Source organism: Planococcus citri, chromosome 2 (assembly GCF_950023065.1).
Source record: "Planococcus citri chromosome 2, ihPlaCitr1.1, whole genome shotgun sequence".
NCBI lineage: Eukaryota > Metazoa > Arthropoda > Insecta > Hemiptera > Pseudococcidae > Planococcus > Planococcus citri.
This window is the reverse complement of record NC_088678.1, coordinates 29,346,702-29,364,791: the sequence shown is the minus strand read 5'-3', so window position 1 is coordinate 29,364,791 and position 18,090 is coordinate 29,346,702. Positions and strand designations below refer to the sequence as shown.

At 36.5% G+C, this 18,090-nt stretch overlaps 1 protein-coding gene across 4 annotated transcripts in view; it reads left to right on the top strand.

Annotated features, from left to right (window-relative positions):
• Positions 1–18,090, top strand: part of LOC135835356 (brain tumor protein-like) — a 120,426-nt gene that overhangs the window by 77,275 nt on the left and 25,061 nt on the right. For 3 of the 4 annotated variants that reach the window (XM_065349572.1, XM_065349570.1, XM_065349571.1), the window contains 2 exons: positions 1,636–1,700; positions 16,862–16,880. In XM_065349572.1, coding sequence (XP_065205644.1) covers positions 1,664–1,700; positions 16,862–16,880 — 56 coding nt within the window. In that variant the 5' untranslated portion in view covers positions 1,636–1,663. The remainder of the gene's footprint in view (positions 1–1,635; positions 1,701–16,861; positions 16,881–18,090) is intronic. The other variant, XM_065349574.1, reaches the window with a different exon arrangement.

Below are 18,090 nucleotides of genomic sequence, written 5' to 3'. Positions count from 1 at the left end.
CAAAATTTTTACCCGACTATACCCGGAAATAATTTATCTGAAATGGATATCGCGCACAATTAAGCCAGCGAGACAAAATCGCTTCATTTTTTCGCAAATTGAAAAATTGATCTCTTTTTTTTTCATTCGTACCCGTTTTCGAAATGTTTTCCATGTTCGTACTATAACGAATGTAGTACTTACTCCTCCTACTTGTTCGATAAATAACGCGGCGGCGTTCGTCTTGATATAGAAACGAAGCAAGAAATAATACATTGAGAAAAAACATACCGTGTACTTACAACTTACTGCAGATTGCTTATATTTCGTAATATTTTTTTTCATTCTGATATCTCGTCATTAATGTATCTCTCGCTCTCGAGAGTTATTACACGTGCGCAACTACAATACCTAGCGTACCTATCTCGTAATATTACGAAACAATATCAAGATCAAGGGACCATAGGCTTGAGCCAGACTACCAACTAACGCCCAAACTAGGATACAGACGTCGCCTCGTAAAATGACCAGCCATCGTAACGTCGAGATTCGTCATCTAGTGAAAGTGGTTGGCCCCGTACAAGGTTGTGGGTCTTATACAGAAAGAACCAAAGAGAAAGAGTGAGACAGACAAGTAGAGGAATAGAGAAAAGAGAGGTACTTGGTTATAGTGTAGTGGCCCCTCTCCGCCTCGCCGTCTCCACCGCCTCCGTCCGTTCGCGTCGTCTTTATTCGCACCAGTAACCATGAAACAAAAAAATTGTCGGCGTCGTAGCGCGCAATGGAATGCTACAATTATCCTTCGATCCATTGTGTTTTTCCTTCCGAGTGTATAAGTGTATTCTGTCTCAGTCTGTGCTTCGTGAACATCCTACCACCACGACGACGACAACGACGACAACGTCGACGACGGAAAACGACTGCGAATGTCCTTTGCAAGGTCCTGAGACGATATTGACTGCTGTCTGTCGATACGTAAAGGGCAATTGGTACGAGGAGCGAGGGTTTTTTCCCAAGTCGACGACGAGAACACGTGCGAGGGGAAGTGGTTATGGTTCTTAAAAGGTATTTGTTCTGTTGTTGCTTTTTTTTCTTCTGTCTGTCTGACTTGAACTTGGAGTGAGTCTTTGGTTTTTGATTCACGTGCTGGAAAAATAAAGTGGGTTGAAATTTTTTCAGCTTTGGCGAGTTTATTAGAGAGATGAGTTTCGTTCGTAGTTTTTAATTACGTTATAGTTTTTTTTTATTTTTTTTTTATTTCAAGGAAAGGAAGGAGAAACGAGGGGCATTATTTTTGCGAAAAAGTAGCTCTGATGTTACTCTATCCTGATCCAGATGAAAGGAATCGAGAAAAAATGAGAGACATGATTTTTAAAAAATTAGATAAAATCTAAAAAACATTTTCCAGATTTTTTTATGGAGAAGCGGGGGAGGAGGGTAGATTGACAGAAACAATTCAGAAAGAAAACATAAGAATTTTTGTTTTAAAATTATCAAAATAATACTTTAGAAGGGGCTTTAGTTTTGCAATAAGAATTGTAAAAATGTTGATCAATGCCTCTACAGGCAGACCTAGCTTACTAATATTAATAAATTAAACTGTAAAACAATTGAGTAAAATTAACTAATCAATTTTTTTTTTTTTTTTTGTTCCAGGTCAGTAACAAATATTGCTGTAGAAATAATGGAATTTGGAAACATATTCACGTACGAAGATCTGAGTAAGTTAATTTTATGATTTTTAGGTGGGAGAATGACTAATTATTCAATATAATTTAATACATTTCAAAAATAAGTCATGGATTTTGTTTTTGAAAATTCACTAATACTTTCTGATAAAAACCACTTGCATTGGAATAAATCTGTAAAAAAAAAAAATGCTGCAGAAGTTGAATTAGTGGATTCAGATTTGTTTCTTACTTACTTTTTAGATGCATGTAGATATGGAATCGATGCAAGTCTCGGTTCTTGGATTTAAATGTAAATATGTAGGATTGACTTCGTCCCAGCCTGATTTTGAAATGTTTTTTCGCAGATCTTAATTTGTAGGCACGAGAACGATACCTAATGTTTGATGAGCCCTCACAAAAATTGTTTTTGATTTTTTTTTTCAAGTTGACATTACGGATTCAAATTTTGAGATGATTGAGAAAACGATTCCTTTATCTAATTGGTCATGTATGTACGATAATTTCCAGCAAAAAAAGGTCATTATTATTTTTTGTCCATCCTCAAAAATATGGGCGGTATTCAAAGAAATTTGAAAAATTCCAGGATGAAAAGTAGATACATTGGATGTGGGACATCCTTTCTTTTTTTCGTTTCAAGCATTCCTATTCCCTTCAGTTCTAATGTACCTTGAAAGTGTTTTTTTTTTTTTTTTGAAAATTTAATTTGTGCGAAAAATGTGCTAAGGCATGTTCAAAATCAAAGCAGCCTAACTGATAATAGAAAAAAAATTTCTTTGTTTCGAATCAGTGCTGCTTATTTTGTTTTGAAGATACCCAAATGTGCAAAGAATCCTTTTTGTAGAAAAAGAGAGGTCCATTACACGAAACAAAAGGGAAATAAAATGCATGTTTTTCTCTTTTTTTCAAAGCAAATTACCTCTTTTAATTTTGAAAATGCTTTAAAAATGTGCAGGGCATCTTTTTTGTAGGTAGTAAATTTGATTTCGTGCTAAATGGCTCATCATGTACTATTTTGGTATCTTCTAAACTGAAGGAGATGGATAATTTTGGTAAAAAAAAAGAAGAATGCAATGTGTATAACTCAACAGAAACCCATCAAAAACGTAACAAAAACGCTACAGAAACTTGACAAAAACTCGATAGAAACCCGAAAATAGAACTTGACGAAAACCTAATCTCAACTGAAAAATAACCATAATTTGAAATTTGACAAAAACGTAACAATAACTCTACAAAAACTCATCAAAAAACGTAACCATAACCTAACATAACACTATAACTGAAACTCTTGACAAAAATTTGTCAGTAACGTAACGAAAACTGAAAATAACGTATTAGAAACCTTACAGAAACGTATCAAAAACCAAATGGAAATTTCGAGAACGTATCCCCGGTGCAATTTAGGCAACAGCATTAAACCTTGGAAAAAAATCGGAAAATCAGCTAATCTGCTCAAAGTCAGGTCCAAAATTGGGCATAAATTAATTTCGTTACCGCATATTCGCAGACTGCAGGAATCAATACTTTTAATTAATTTTCCAAAACCCTAGCGCAAAAAAATAGACCTATCTTTCCCCTAGCTATCAAATTATTCAAATCCAGCGTGAAGCTGGTATCGTGACTTTTTAGTAGATCGGTGGCTGTTGCGGACGAGCTCGGTGCGCATGGCCCTTACTACCACGTATCCCGTTATTATTCCTGTACTTTTCTTCTTTTTTTTTCAAATAAACGACGGCGTTGGCGGCGCATTCGGATTCTTACATGGAAAATTCAACAGCTACGAAATCGAACAAATTAAGAATTCAAAAGATAAGCGAGCTATAAGCAGGATGCTGGAGTCGAGAGAGCACCGTCGCGTCCTCCGCGTCCGGGCCGGATTTTTCCCTTCTATTTTGTGAAAACTATACGCGACTGAGAGTATAGTACCCGCGCACTCCCCGACGACTCGTGTAGCGCAACCGACGTACGTGATCGGAATTGAATTTCATCTTTTTGTCGCGTGCTGCGCGTGTTTTTTTTCCAAACGTCGTCGAGCTTTTTTTTCCCCTCCCTTGTGCTCAGCTCATAGATACGGTGGATTTTTTTATTATTATTCGCCTTCTTAGCCGTCGTCGTCGTCGTTGTGATTCTTTTGCCCCTAGTTTTGAAACGTCGTCGAGATGAGGTTTTTGTCCTTCGAGAGTATTTAACCAACAACGCGCTGCGTCGATTGAAAATATTTGGCGCGGCTTTTTCTCCCCGCGCCGCCTCCTCGTCTTTGGCTGCTGGTTGTTCTGTGTACTGTACATATAAGAGATAACCGAAGCACGAAACACGCAGCACGCGGCGTCATTATCCGGTTATTATAGAGAGAAAGAGTAAGAAAGAGATGCTGGACTAGATTTTTTTTATTCTTTTAATTACGTAACGTTGTTACATGCGGTATGTGTTGGTAATCTCTCCCACAGACTCGACGTCGGTCGATCGCATGGATGCCATACCCATGCAGCCGAGCTGGAGGTTCCTTCAGTCAGCGTCGTCGTCGCTCGCAACAACCTCTATGTACAACATAAATATGTACAAAAATATCTCGTAATATCGCCTCCTTATGTGCATTGTCGCAATTCTAAAACCAAACATGATGGAAATTAGTAGTACCTAGCCTGAAGTTGAAAGCAGTAAGCACGCGCGCATATGGTTCTCGTCTATAGAGTCGTTTATTCGTGTGTACGAGAATAGTACCTACGTAGTTGCATCTGGCTGAAGAATTCGTCAATAATGAACATTTTTGTGTACGAGATCGCGTGGAAAGTCTTGCATTTGACAAAGATTATGGTAAAAATTGAGAAAGTATCGAAAAAGCTCTGTATTTTCATTGGAAACTCGTCGAAAATTGATATTTCTCCTAATGGCAACACTGAGTTTGATTTTTCATTCTGCTAGTTCACTAATTTGAGTTAAGTATAACAGGCATGAAATTCGGTCACTTAAAAAGTGACTTAGTCACTATTTCACTTGCAAGTCACTTTTTGTCACTATTTCGGCGAAAATGGCCAAAAAAGATTTGTCGTGTAAAAAAGATAAAGTGCAAAATTTCAGGAAATGATCAATATTTTTCATGAAAATCCTTCAGAATCATCTTTAAAAAAAAAAAAAAAATTGAAAATCAACTGTTCAGCATTAGAAATGTAAGACGATGTGATTGGATAGAGCCGATATTTTTAAACTGTACAAAGGTAGATCGAAAGATCTGGCAAAAAATTATCACCTTGATGAATTTTTGAAAATCAAATTTAGGCCAAAAATGAGGAAAAAATCAAAATTTGACCAAATTGACCAAGATAGCTGAAATTTGGCATGTACCCTATTTTCGACTCGCCAAATCGATTGGAAACTGTTTCAACCCGTTTTGAGCAGTTCTGAAGCCTCCAGCAGATTTTTGAAACTCGAAATTTCCCAAAATTACATTAAATGGAGACGGAAAGCCGAAATTCATTCTGTGAACTAATTTCAATACTCTACGGAGTCGACTGCAGATGGATTTCAAGTCGTTTTGGAGCCTCCAGCAACTTTTTGTAAATTACTGGAGCCTCCAGTAGATTTTTGAAACTCGAAATTTCCCAAAATTTCATCAAATGGAGTTAGCAAACTGAAATTTACTTATGGTTTTGAAGCTTCCAGCTACTTTTTGGAAATTTCAATTTTCCAAAAAACGCCATACAACCTTTCAAAAGGTCGCTGGAGCCTCCAAAACGACTTGAAACCCACCAGTAGTCAACTTCTTAGCGTATTAAAATTAGTTTACTGAATGAATTTCGGCTTTCCTTCTCCATATGATGAAATTTCCCTAGTTTCAAAAATTTACTGGAGGCTCCAGTAATTTTCAAAAAGTCGCTGGAGGCTCCAGAACTGCCCAAAACTGGTTGAAACGGTTTCCAATCGTTTTGGCGTGTTGAAAATAGGGTATATCCCAAATTTCAGCTTTCTGGTCAATTTGGTAAAATTTTGATTTTTTTCCCTCATTTTTGGCCTAAATTTTATTTTCAAAAATTCACCAAAAATTGAAAAAGGAATAATTTTAGCACTTGAAATTTTGACAGGTGATAAATTTTTACCTGGTCTTTCGATCTACCTTTGTGCGGTTTAAAGAATTTCGTGCAAGCCCTATGTTTGTCAGTCGAAATGGCCGCCATTTTGAAAGTAGGGCCACAATTTTTTGCGGACAAGGGCTAGAAGTGTTCCATAGGATTTCCCCCCTTGAGAAAAAAGTTGTCCCGGAGGATCGACCTGGAGGAGGGGGGGTGTAATAGATCCTTATGCGGGCTCCTCGACTAACATAATATATACTTTGCTCTCATTTCTCAAAATTTTGGTCATTTTTTTGCTAGTTTTCAGTCACTAAAGTCGCTTAAAAAAATAAATAGTGGATTTCATGCCTAGCCATTGTGGGGGGGGGGGGGTTAAATCTGAAATATTTTTGTATGTTGAATCGAAATTTTTGAGCTGAAGGGGGCGGGTAAACCTGAAAATGACTTCCAAATCTCGGGTGCATTGGAGCCAGAAAGTGGAGGTCGATCAAAAAATACCGAAATCCTGCATTTCGTACACGTTTTACATTTTTATTCATTCTGACCCCTCCTCCTCCTTCGCATCTACAAAATTTGGAAATATTCCACACTCGTAATGGCGCTGCTATTCATTTTTTTCCTCGCTTATAGATATACTTTAAAACCATTAGTTAGAAATAATAGCGAAGAAAGGGAAGTGAAGCATCAATGGGCCCGGTAATGACGTACTGTAAAGATACTGCTGATTAGAGCTGGTTAATTGCTCTTCATTTTTTCTTTTCATCGTTGCGAGTACGAACGAGTTGTTGAACTATACGAGTGTTTATTATCACGTATGTACTTATAGGCATATTGACCATTTTTACACTTGAAACGCATTATACTCGTACGTACGTTTGTGCGATACCAATAACTATACCGGAGAACCTTTTTTTTCCTGCAGCTGATTCGTTATACCACCGCAAAAATGTGAGGTATTTCTTTTTCACGTATACAAACGTACGCTGCTAGGAGTAGTAGGTAAGGGTAGCCATATAACGCGACAACATTTGCAAAGGGAAATCTACTCACGTATCATAATTCTTTGGCAAGAAATATGACGAGAGTAAAGCGTCGGAGACAACGATGTATACGTACGCACCCTTAAGTGGTATACGACGAGCACGACGCAACCCTTCGCCTTCGCCTTGTGTATTTTCAAAAAATCTTCGCCTGGAAATCGTTTCGAGCTGACGAAAGCGTTTCCCCACCAAAATACGGAAATAAGCGTACCCCTCGTAGAGGGTTAGAGAGCGAGAAAGATGAGGCGAACGAGCGAGGCAAAAGCTGCGTCGCTAATCGACGTGTATTTTCCATCTTTTACGTAAATCCATTTCCCCCTTTCTTCGGTTAACACCCTTGCTCGACGTTGCTAGTCTACAGCTTTTCACACTTTACAGTCGATTCGTTATCGAAATATGTACGTACACGAACGATGACGACGAGCAGCTAAATTTGGCGAAATTTTTCACGCGTCGGAAGCCCGCGTTCATTCGTGCTTTTTTCTATATCACGTTGCTGGGGTTTCTTCACCTCGTCCTCTCTTCGTGTTCTATGTACCTACGTAAAAATCTCGATTATATTTCATTTTTCCGGAATCGTTTCATCGTCGAGTTGAAAAACAGCGTGGTAACGTTTAAATTCGCCACAAAAAAAACCACAAAAATGAGTCAGCGTGAAGTTTGCAAATTCGAGTTGAATTTTTTTCATCTGTACGGTCGAGTGAAAAACAGCTTTGATTAAAGCGGAGCTACGAAATTGAAAATTACGTTCGAAATGAATTTCGAGCTGATGGTGAACACCGCCTTCGTGACGTTTACCCCTCCCCTTTCCCCACCCCCTGCTTGCTCCAATGAGAAAAAAACATCGTAGATATATCGTGCGACCTATCGATTGATATGTTTTTGAGGATGCTGAACTCGAATTTGACGCGATTTTCTGCGTAGAGGGTACAGTTGACCAAATACTATACCTTTTGCAGCCAAAAACCTTCAATTATTGCGAAAATGATGAAAATTTTGGTCGAAATTACGCTTCGAATGCATCGTGAGGTCTACCGATCGACTCGACGAATCGCGCGATTTCTAATCGAAGCCCGTAGAAAAATGCACTCAATGCTACCGGAATTGGCCGACTAACTCCTCGCGGTAATAATAATTAACGACAGATAACCTTGGACACGGCTGCTCCATCATCAGTCTGTTAAGAAAGGGAAAAATGATAATTCTAAACTGGCGTAGCTTATATGTAGTATGCAGTCGATAAGCGTAAATCAGTAGGCGCCTAACGCACGCCAAGCCCCTAAAACGCGCGCCTTAGCTTCGCCACCCCGAAGGTTCCATTAATTTTCACCTTGTACCAGTGACGCGCGCGAAAATCTCTCGCATATTTGACCTGATTACGCGTACGTGTGTTATTTTTTTCACCTCTTTTTATACGTATGTAAGTACATATTTATCTGTCTGTTTATCATATTTATCGAATTTCAACGTGCTCGTAGTAGTCGACCAGATGACACTTTGATGTGGAGGGAATAGAATATCGCACTCGGATTAATACGTTCGTTGTTGATTCTAGCGCCATCAGCGCCGCTGGACCTCAGAGACCGCGATAATCGCTTATCCGAAACTGCGTACATCCGTTAAAAATGCTCCTATGTACTTATCTACTATACGTAATAGATATGTACAACGTACTACGTATAGTTTCTTTTACCAGACATGTGTTTACGCGAATACCAAATGTGTAAAATAATTGCAAGGGCGTGTTGTCATCGAATTCCTATAGTTGAAAGAGTAATTTTAAAGCTAAATTTGGCGAAACGTGTGTTTTAGTTCAATAGATCTTTTGAATGAGCTGAAATTGACGTGTTTTGAAAGTTATATTTTTTCACGGTTTCCAAGGTGTAATTTGGGTGGAAAGTTGTATCTGAAGCTTTGTAACAAAACATTCGATATGAATGTTGAATTTTGATCCTTCTCCCCCCCCCCACCCATCACAATTTTCCAAAAAATATTTCAAAAGTATTCAAAACTAGACAATGCGCAGCGGTAAAAGTGTGCGTAGCCTATTTTGTTACAGAAGTACAACCCAATTTCAAAAAAAAAAAACAACACAATTTTGGATTTCGAAAGCAGAACGCGATTTTGATTTTGAAAGCACAACGCGAATTTGAAAAATAAAGCACAACGTGGTTTCAGAAAAAGCACAACGCAATTTCAAAAAAAAACAAAGCAATTTCAAAAATGAAAACGCGATTTTGAATAAAAAGCAAAACGATTTTGAGAAAAAAAGGACAACGTGATTTTGAAAGAAAAGTACAAATTCAATAATGAAACCCAATTTTTAAAAAAAGCACAATGCGAATTTGAAAAAAAAGCACAACACAAATTTGAAAAACAAAGTGATTTTGGAAAAAAAAGCACAATGCAATTTTGAAAAAACGCAATTTGAATTTCAAAAGCAGAACATGATCTTGATTTTGAAAGCACAACACAATTTCAAAAAAAGCACAATGCAATTTTGAAAAAAAGCACAACGTGATTTATAAAAAAAGCACACTGCGATTTTGAAAAAAGAAACAACGCGATTTTGAAAAAAAGCACAACACGATTTGAAAAAAAAGCAAAACATGATTTTAAAAAAAAGCACACACAACACAATTTCGAAAAAGAAGCACAACGCAATTCCGAAAGTGAAAACGCGATTTTGAAAAAAAAGCACAACATGATTTTGAGAAAAGAAGCACAACACGATTTTGAAAAAAAGCACAAGATTTTGAAAAAAAAACACACAACGCAATTTTGAAAAACCAGTGTTGGAAAAAAAACGGTTTTTTTTAAAAAAGACAAAACAAACGGTTGTTTTTGTTTAAAACGTTTTTTTTGTTTTAAACATGGTTTTAAACTGCTGGATCCTCATGTGTTTTAAACGTGTTTTAAACATGTTTAAAATGTGTTTTAAACACGTTTTTAACACAAATTCATTTGTTTTGGATTCGGTTTTTCAAATATATGTTATCCGGTCATCAACTTTCAAGATGCAACGTCATAAAATAGTTATAAGGTTCAAGAAATATTGAAAAATTGAAATCAAAACACAAAATTTTCCTTTGAAAAAAATTATAGGAAGAAGAATGAAAATCTAAAAATTCAGTTCCTTCAATTCCACTACTTTTTCAACAAGAAATTGAAAAAAAAACGTGTTTTTTTTAGGAAATTGGAGTTGAAAATAAAACTTGTTTAAAACAAAAAAAAACCATTTTAAACAGAATTTTGTTTTAAACACTGTCTGTTTTTTTCTCGACGTTTAAAACACTGTTTTAAACGTTTTAAACACACAGTACTGTTTTAAACTGACAACACTGTGAAAAACACAACGCGATTTAAAAAAAAAACATCGTGATTTTAAAAAAAGAGCACAACCCAGTTTCGAAAATCAAAACAGCAATTTTGAAAAAGAGCACAACGTGATTTTGACTAAAAAAAGCACAACGCAATTTTGAAAAAGAAGCTAAACGCAATTTCCAAAATAAAAACACGATTTCGAAAAAAAAGCACAACTTGAATTTGAAAGAAAGCACAACCCAATTTTGAAAACAAAGCACAATCTCTCCCTCCCTCCCTCCTTCCTTCTTTTAAACATTTAAAAGAATTTCTTGACAAAAATCATGTTTTCCCCATTTTTTTGCCTCAATATAGGTCTTAATTGGGGAATTTTCTATGTATTTAAGTATTGTATTTTATTTCAAATGTTTTTTCGTTTTTTTCTATTTTTTTTTTATTTTTTTATTTTTTTGAAAATGGGAAAATTGTGTCCAATTTTCTTCCCCCCCCCCCCCCCCCCCCGTGAAATATCACGGAAATGAAGTAAGTCGAGTTATCATAATTGAGTTCTTCAAAAAAATGTCGAGCTTTTTCCTCCAGTAAATTCTAATTTTCTCGCCCGCTACTATCGCATTTTTCTAAAACAATCGAAGGAAAAAGAAAAACCAAATCTCGACTAATACCATGGCGAGCAGTTTTAAAACGAGATAATTCGGCGAGCCAAAAAAGCTTTTTTATCCGAGAGCTTTACGTTCAAGTTACCCCCTTTCCCTTGCTTGGTTTCCTCGTTCGAGAATATTTTAATATTCGAGATTCGTGTTATTATTTTTCTCTCGCGGAGGAAAAAGAAGAAAAGCTTGATAACGAGTGCTTTTCACTCATTTGTACGATAATAGCACGTCGCGTCTCGTCGTGTCGCGTCCGAGCACCTCTATACCTAAAGCAGTGAGCAGTGAGCAATGGTAAGAAGAAACCTTGCCATAGAACAACATGCGAAGGATAGGATACGCGTGCATTTGCATTTTGAAAAGCTTTATATTCGCCTTCGGCGTGTTTCAAAGGGTTGTCCTCGTATTTGCGCGACGGAGTGTCTCATGCGCCCCCCTGTAGTATGGTAGGTACGCCAGCTCTCGTGTCGCGTCTTCTTCGCAGCACCTAGTGGGGCAACTAAATTAGTAATGATTTCCGCGTATGTATGTATACCTCTACTACGTTTGTATGTCGTATGTGTGCATATTTATATGCGAATGTGTGTCGTCTATTTGCGTATGTATATGTAGTAAATTCATCGTCGAACTAAATATACTATATGCGCTGTATATAAAACGTAATAATCTATAGTATAATAAGATAAAACGCGCGACATATAACGCAGCGTGAGAGATCGGGCGCAGAATGGTATACGTAATTAGCATAATAATACGTAAAACGTACGTCGAATATAATGTACGAGTATACGACGAGTACGAGTAAGGCGAAAAGAGTGTGGCGGAGTTGCGGAATGGAGCGGAGCGGAGCGCAGCCCGAGTATACCGTACGGTGCGGCGTACGTACGTGTAGTGTCGCGCAATACGCTCCGCCATATAATATACATAATGTCGTATTATAGAAGTACGCTAGCGGGTTATAAGTAATTACATGTAGATGTGTCCGATATACCAAATAGATAAGGAATAAATATATCTACTAGGAACGATTTTGCGACGCGGATATAGGATTTTTTTTCGGTTTCGGGGTGACATAGTGTGCAGTGCAGTGCACTGTGTACTGTACAGTGTCATATATACAAACATACATAATAAATGCGGGATGACCTGTAACGAAAATGACAAGTAGATGGAGAGAAAGCGGGAAAGGAGGAGCAAGAGCACAATTACGTTTGTAATTTCGAATGGCGTGTCTAGACTATATTTGTTTTCGATATTTTAAAGGCCTTGTAGTGAAAAAGAGGTCATTTTTTGGTGAGAAATTATGCGAAACATTTTTTCAGTTGGAGATATCAAAAAAAGTGATGGAAATTCGAAATCAGCACCTCCAAAAACCAATTTTTCAATTTTTTTGAAATCTATGGTTTTTGTGGGGCTTGAGACGCTCCTATCAAAAAAGCAAGTCGAAATTTAAAATTAGCACCTTTGAAAATCAAGTAAACCATAGGTCACACGATTTTTTCAGTATTTTTGAAATTTGGACTTTTATGGGCCTTTGCTCAAAAAGCAAAAGAGCTCCTTTCAAAAAAAAAAAAAAAATTGAAATTCTAAATTAGCACCTTTAAGAACCTGAAAAAACCACAGGTCACATGAATTTTTCAATTTTTTTTAAATTTGAGAGCTCATTATGTTATGAGACTCGAAGACTCCTATCGAAAAAGTAAGTTGAAATTTGAAATCATCGCTATTAAAAACTTGACAAACGAAAGGCTACATGATTTTTGATTTTTTGCTCACAATTTGGCCAAAAGGGGGGGAGAGGGTGGTTTGATGCAGTGACGGTCCTTCTTTTACAGGTGGAGCCCGTGTACTAACTTTCGAGCAAGCCGGGAAGACTTGAAGCCGGGAATGGTTCTTCTTGATACAGAATGATGAGACCAATTTTTTTTTGTTGGTGAGGTATTTTGAGATGAAAGTTCCACAGACCAAATTTCAGATTCTTCCGTTGTACGTGACATGAGCGAGTGAGAGAATCACTGGTCTTCTAAAAATGACCCTTTATCAAAAAAAAAACAGGTAAAGCGCAAAAAAAAAACTGGACAAGTTCTGAAAGTAAAAATAAATAGTCCTGTGTTTGGTGAAATTGTGATGGAAATTGCAAAAAAAAAGTATTAGAAAGTCTAGTTTTTTTTTCGCCAAACACCCATTTTTTCCCCATAATCATTGGTAATTTGGAAAAATTATTTTTTCCTGCAAAGATGTGCAATTACTATTTAATTTTGTGAGTTAGTGGGTTGTTGAATGTAGTTTTTGATGGAGAAAAGAGGCTCGATGAAATTTGAAATATACCTACCCCAAATCGTAGTTTTGTATTTTTAGGGGGGGGGGGGTATTTCTGCAAGAGCGGTTGCGAACAGTGGAAATTTAAATCCACCATTAAATTTTTTTTGATTTTTTTTTTTTTGGAAAATTTTTCAATTTTTAACCCTGGTTGCCAAATAAGGGTTCTAGGAACAAATCCAAGATTTCTTGTAAGGTAATTACATTTATAAATGTCCTTTCAATTTTTTCAAATTTTTGGAAAAATTTCAGTTGTTGAATTTCATTTTCCAGTTTTTGACGTATTTTTAAGAAATTAAATTTGGAATTTTGAATTAAACAATACCCCTACATCTTTCGGTTTCAAACCCAATGAAGCCTGGGGCATTTCGGATACCATCAGTCTGCAGATTCCTCAGGAAAGTCTAAAGTTTAATTTCTCAAAAAAACTTCTCAAAATTTGTGACAAAATGTCTAAATGCGAATTACCATCCGTTACTTCTATGAAGTGTCTAGAGGAAAAATAAAATCCAGGCATTGGCCTTATTTCGATACAGACGGTTACGTCAGAGTAACTGCTGATGGTGCTTGCTCCAAAAATGGAGATGCCAATGTGATTGCAGGGATAGGTATCTGTTTTGCACCAGATTTGGACTTAAACGTATCTGAGCATATTTCTCACAAAAAATACCCAATTTCGAACAATCTAGCAAAGTTAATTGCGATTCGTACTGCCCTCGAAATACTTAGGGAAAATGAAATCAAAAAGGTGAAGCTTTTAAGCAGTTCAAATTACACTATCAAAGCTCTCAATAACACCTGCTCCTTTTGGCAATCTAATAACTGGAAAACTCGCACAATAAACCTGTGCATCATGAGTTCTTATTCTTCAAAGAAATTCTTCAGCTGTGTAAAGATTTTGACAATGTTGAGTTTATTCACGTTTTTGCAAGAAAACATGAATTCACTAACATCATTGCAGATTCTTTGGCCAAAAAGCCTTGACATAGACTCCTCGCTAGGTAATCGAAGCATTTATTCGCGACAAACGAAGGTTAAAGAAAATCGAGGACACTGAAATTGAGTGTTAGACCCTATTTTCAATTTTTGAAATGGATTAGCTGTGGTTTTGAGCCATTCTGCTACTGTCATCGAATTTTCAGATCCAGCAATGTTGAACAAATGCTTCATAAAATGTTGACCAAATTTAGTGGAGACCTTCATTTCGAGTTAAAATCCATTCAGAAAAAAATTAGCTCCGGAGGTGTCCCTGGAGTGGAGATATGGCAGAAAGTATTTGAGATTCTACATCGTCCTAGGCCATTGCTAATTGCTTATTTTTGGGTGAATTCATATTTTGAAAATTGCTTAGTTCTCAAATATAAACGATTTTGAAAGTCAAGAATTGAGTATCAAATTTTTGTACGTTTTTTACTCGTAAAACTTTTCTCTTCTTAGCCCATAAATTTTCTAGTCTCTTGGGACCCCTCCCCCTCCCTCCCTACTTCAAACAAGATACTCAGAAAACACATCATACTCGTAAGTATAAACTTTGTACACGTGATATTCGTAATTCGCATATCTGTGATGAAGTTATACTGCATTTGGGTGTTTCTCTGTACGGTTTTTGCTGTGGTCGCGAACTGCAGAATTGCTTGATACTATTTTCCACGTAGGTATCGAAAATAAAAGACAACTCCACTGCTGCAGCGCAAGCTCCCTTATTACTCGAATCTTGCAGTCAAATAGTTGAATTTCCATCTCGTACATAGTTTTTCGGAGACTACACTGCGTCTACTACGCTGTACACGATTCTATAGTCTATACTATAGGTGAGGTACATGTAACTTACTACATCGAATTGTGGGGGTTAACGCGGATAGGAGGGTGGCTGGGGCGCGAAATAAAGCGGCGGTAGCGGCGACAGTGGTACCAATTTCCGAAGGTAAAGCAGCAGCAGATGTCAGCTCCGACCCTAATTTTCCGTTTGCGGAAAATTCGCGTAGAGGAGGCGGTGGTGGTCGCCGTCGGGGTAGAAACTCGGGGGAGAGATTGTTGTTAATAATGTAGTCCAGCTGCCACACTATGGTCGTGGTTGTAGTCGGAGAGAGTTACAGTACAACACTATGGGTATACGAACACGGTGTTTTATCCTGGTACTATGCGCCATAACACGACGATGGTGTTTTGCAGGCATAACACCGAGTTTATACTGTATAGAGTACACGAAAGGAAGAGGAAAGGTTGGCTTTTTCGTGTGTATATAGCGAGTACCATAGATAGGTACAGTGTACTGCACCGAAGAGTGCTGTAAAACACGAGGGCTAGGTTTACGGTGGGGTGGTAAATAAACCCCGCAGATATAGAAAACAGGGTACGACGACGATGACGACGGTGGCGCGAAAGTCGAAGTCGTCGGAGTCGGGTTCGAAAGCGAAAGGGACGTTGACCTAAGTATATGGCTCGTGTTGCTTTGTCAAAGTTTACGTGTACAATAAACGAGTACCCTGTGTATCTACTACGGTGAACGAGCCAAGGTACGACGCAGAAATTTTCGACGTCGCGACGAGACTTTTCGCTGCTCTCGTCCGCCTCGTGAGCAGATTTTTATCGTCTTGTATGAGTATACTAGTAGAGGTATAGATTGAGGTACTTCAACATAGAGAAGCCAGAGACGCGATAAATTAAATTTAAAGGTATATCTATGCTCGTACAACGTCGAAAAGAGAAAAGATGCTGGTATTTGCAAGAACGAGCTTTACGCGAGATGACATAAACTATACCTTCAATATTTTAGGAGAATAAAAGCGAAATCAAATTGTATCATTTTTAAATTAAATTATTCCAATTGGGTTGACGTATTTGAGGGTTAAATATAGACGAATTTTTCCACGTCAGGTTTCTTCTCATTCTCGTCGTCGTTGATGTGATTAATTTTGAAAGGAAAATTTTCTCGACGGTATTTTTCCATAAGTTTTTGACGAATGAACGAACGAAAAACCATGTACCATAATATTAAACCGATACGATAAGATACAGCATTTTTATGCCGGATCAGCTAAAACTGTGTAAATATTGCTTAGCTCATGGGAGTAATTTTTTCTCCAAGGTTACTCAGTTGAGGTACTTAATCGACTCGCTATTCTTCTCTTTCTCAATTTTTTTACACGGTAAGAATTTTAAATCCGCGTTCTTTTCCTTTCATCAACCTTTTTTCATGGCTCAAAATTTCCGAAGAAGGATGCCGAAACTCGTCGCATGATGTATTCGATATCATTCCCCTCTCCTTACGTCTTCCTTTCGTCGTAAAACCCTTCTAACGTAATATTATTATATTAAATTAATTTCGTTAAATTGAATTCACGCCCTATTTTCTTCTCGTCTCTTGAATTCTTGACAAAGACAAACCTTACAATTACTGGCCTTTTCTCTGTATAACGAAATTCCGTTACATATTGCGATGTGCTTCAGGAAAAGGATATAATAAGATGGAAAACGTAATTTTCACACTATTGCGTAAAATCGAGTTCCAAGTATGAGAAGTTTTTACCTTTTTTTTTTCTCTTTCTCTTTTTCGTTCGTCGAAGTCCGCCTGGAGAAAAATTGAGAGGAATTTCGGAGGTGAGAAAAAAAAAATAATGATTTCCGCGAAACAAAAAGACGCAGGAAGTTTTTTCCTGCGTCGAATTTTCAGCTTTTTTTTTACCCCTGTCGACGTTATGGAATTGTATTTTTTGTGTATCTATTATTTATATGGTTTTTTTTTGTTGAAAAAACGATTTATCTAATTGTTTGTTTTATTTTTTCTGTTTCAGAACTTGAATCTTGTTATGTGTAAGTATTTTCAAATTTTATAATATTGAATTAATATGTATTAGGTTATGGATTATACGAGAATTACGAGCTTAGTGCTTCTAGTATGTGTAATGTAATGTTAATTTTGCTTTATTTCTATCGTATATTCTGTTGAAATTTCGATAAGAATTTAATAACTGAAGTTGTTGAGAATTGAGGATAATGAAGATGATAGACATATTGCTTCATTTCATTTGTTCAGTTCGTGAAAGTTTATATTGGTGAAGTTTTTACAATAAAGTTCAATCGAGAGAACGTACAAAAACACCCCACTAGGGTAGCAAATATTTCGAATGTGAAGTTCATTTCTTAGAAATTTTTACCAGTTAAATTTCGGCCCAAGATAGAAAAAATTCAAAATTGTACCTTGATTTTTCATTTCGAACATGTTTGATTGTCTACGAGTATGAGATCAAAAATCGCAAATTAATTGATTTTTGATCCGGAATTAATTTTATTTTTTGTTTCGAGCTTTTTCAATATTTCAAATCGAAAATCGCAAATTGATCGATTTTTGGGATTTGATTGGTCGATTTTCAATCATGATCGATTTTTGATCCGGAAGTTCATTTTTGAACCTGAAATTTTATTTTACTTTTCATTTCGAGCTTCTTCAATTGCAAATCAAAAATTGAAAAATGATCGATTTTTAATCACGATCGTTTCTTTTTCAAATTGCAATTCAGTACCTATTTCATTTCAAGCTTTTCCAATTGCTAATTTAAAATCGCAAATTTATCGATTTTTGGAATTCGATTAATCGATTTCTAGTCATGATCGATTTTTGATCCTGAATTTTATTTTATTTTTTGTTTCGAGCTTTTTCAACATTTCAAATCGAAAATCGCAAATTGATCGATTTTTGGGATTTGATTGGTCGATTTTCAATCACAATAGATTTTTAATCACAATCGATTTTTGATCCGGAAGTTTATTTTTGAACCTGAAATTTTATTTTACGTTTCATTTCGAGCTTCTTAATTGCAAGTCAAAAATTGAAAATGAATCGATTTTTGTGGTTTGATTTATCGATTTTTAATCACGATCGTTTCTTTTTGAAATTGCAATTCATTTCATTTCAAGCTTTTCCAATTGCTAATTCAAAATCGCAAATTTATCGATTTTTGGAATTCGATTAATGGATTTTTGATCTGGAAGATCGAAAATTGAAAATGGATTGATTTTCAAT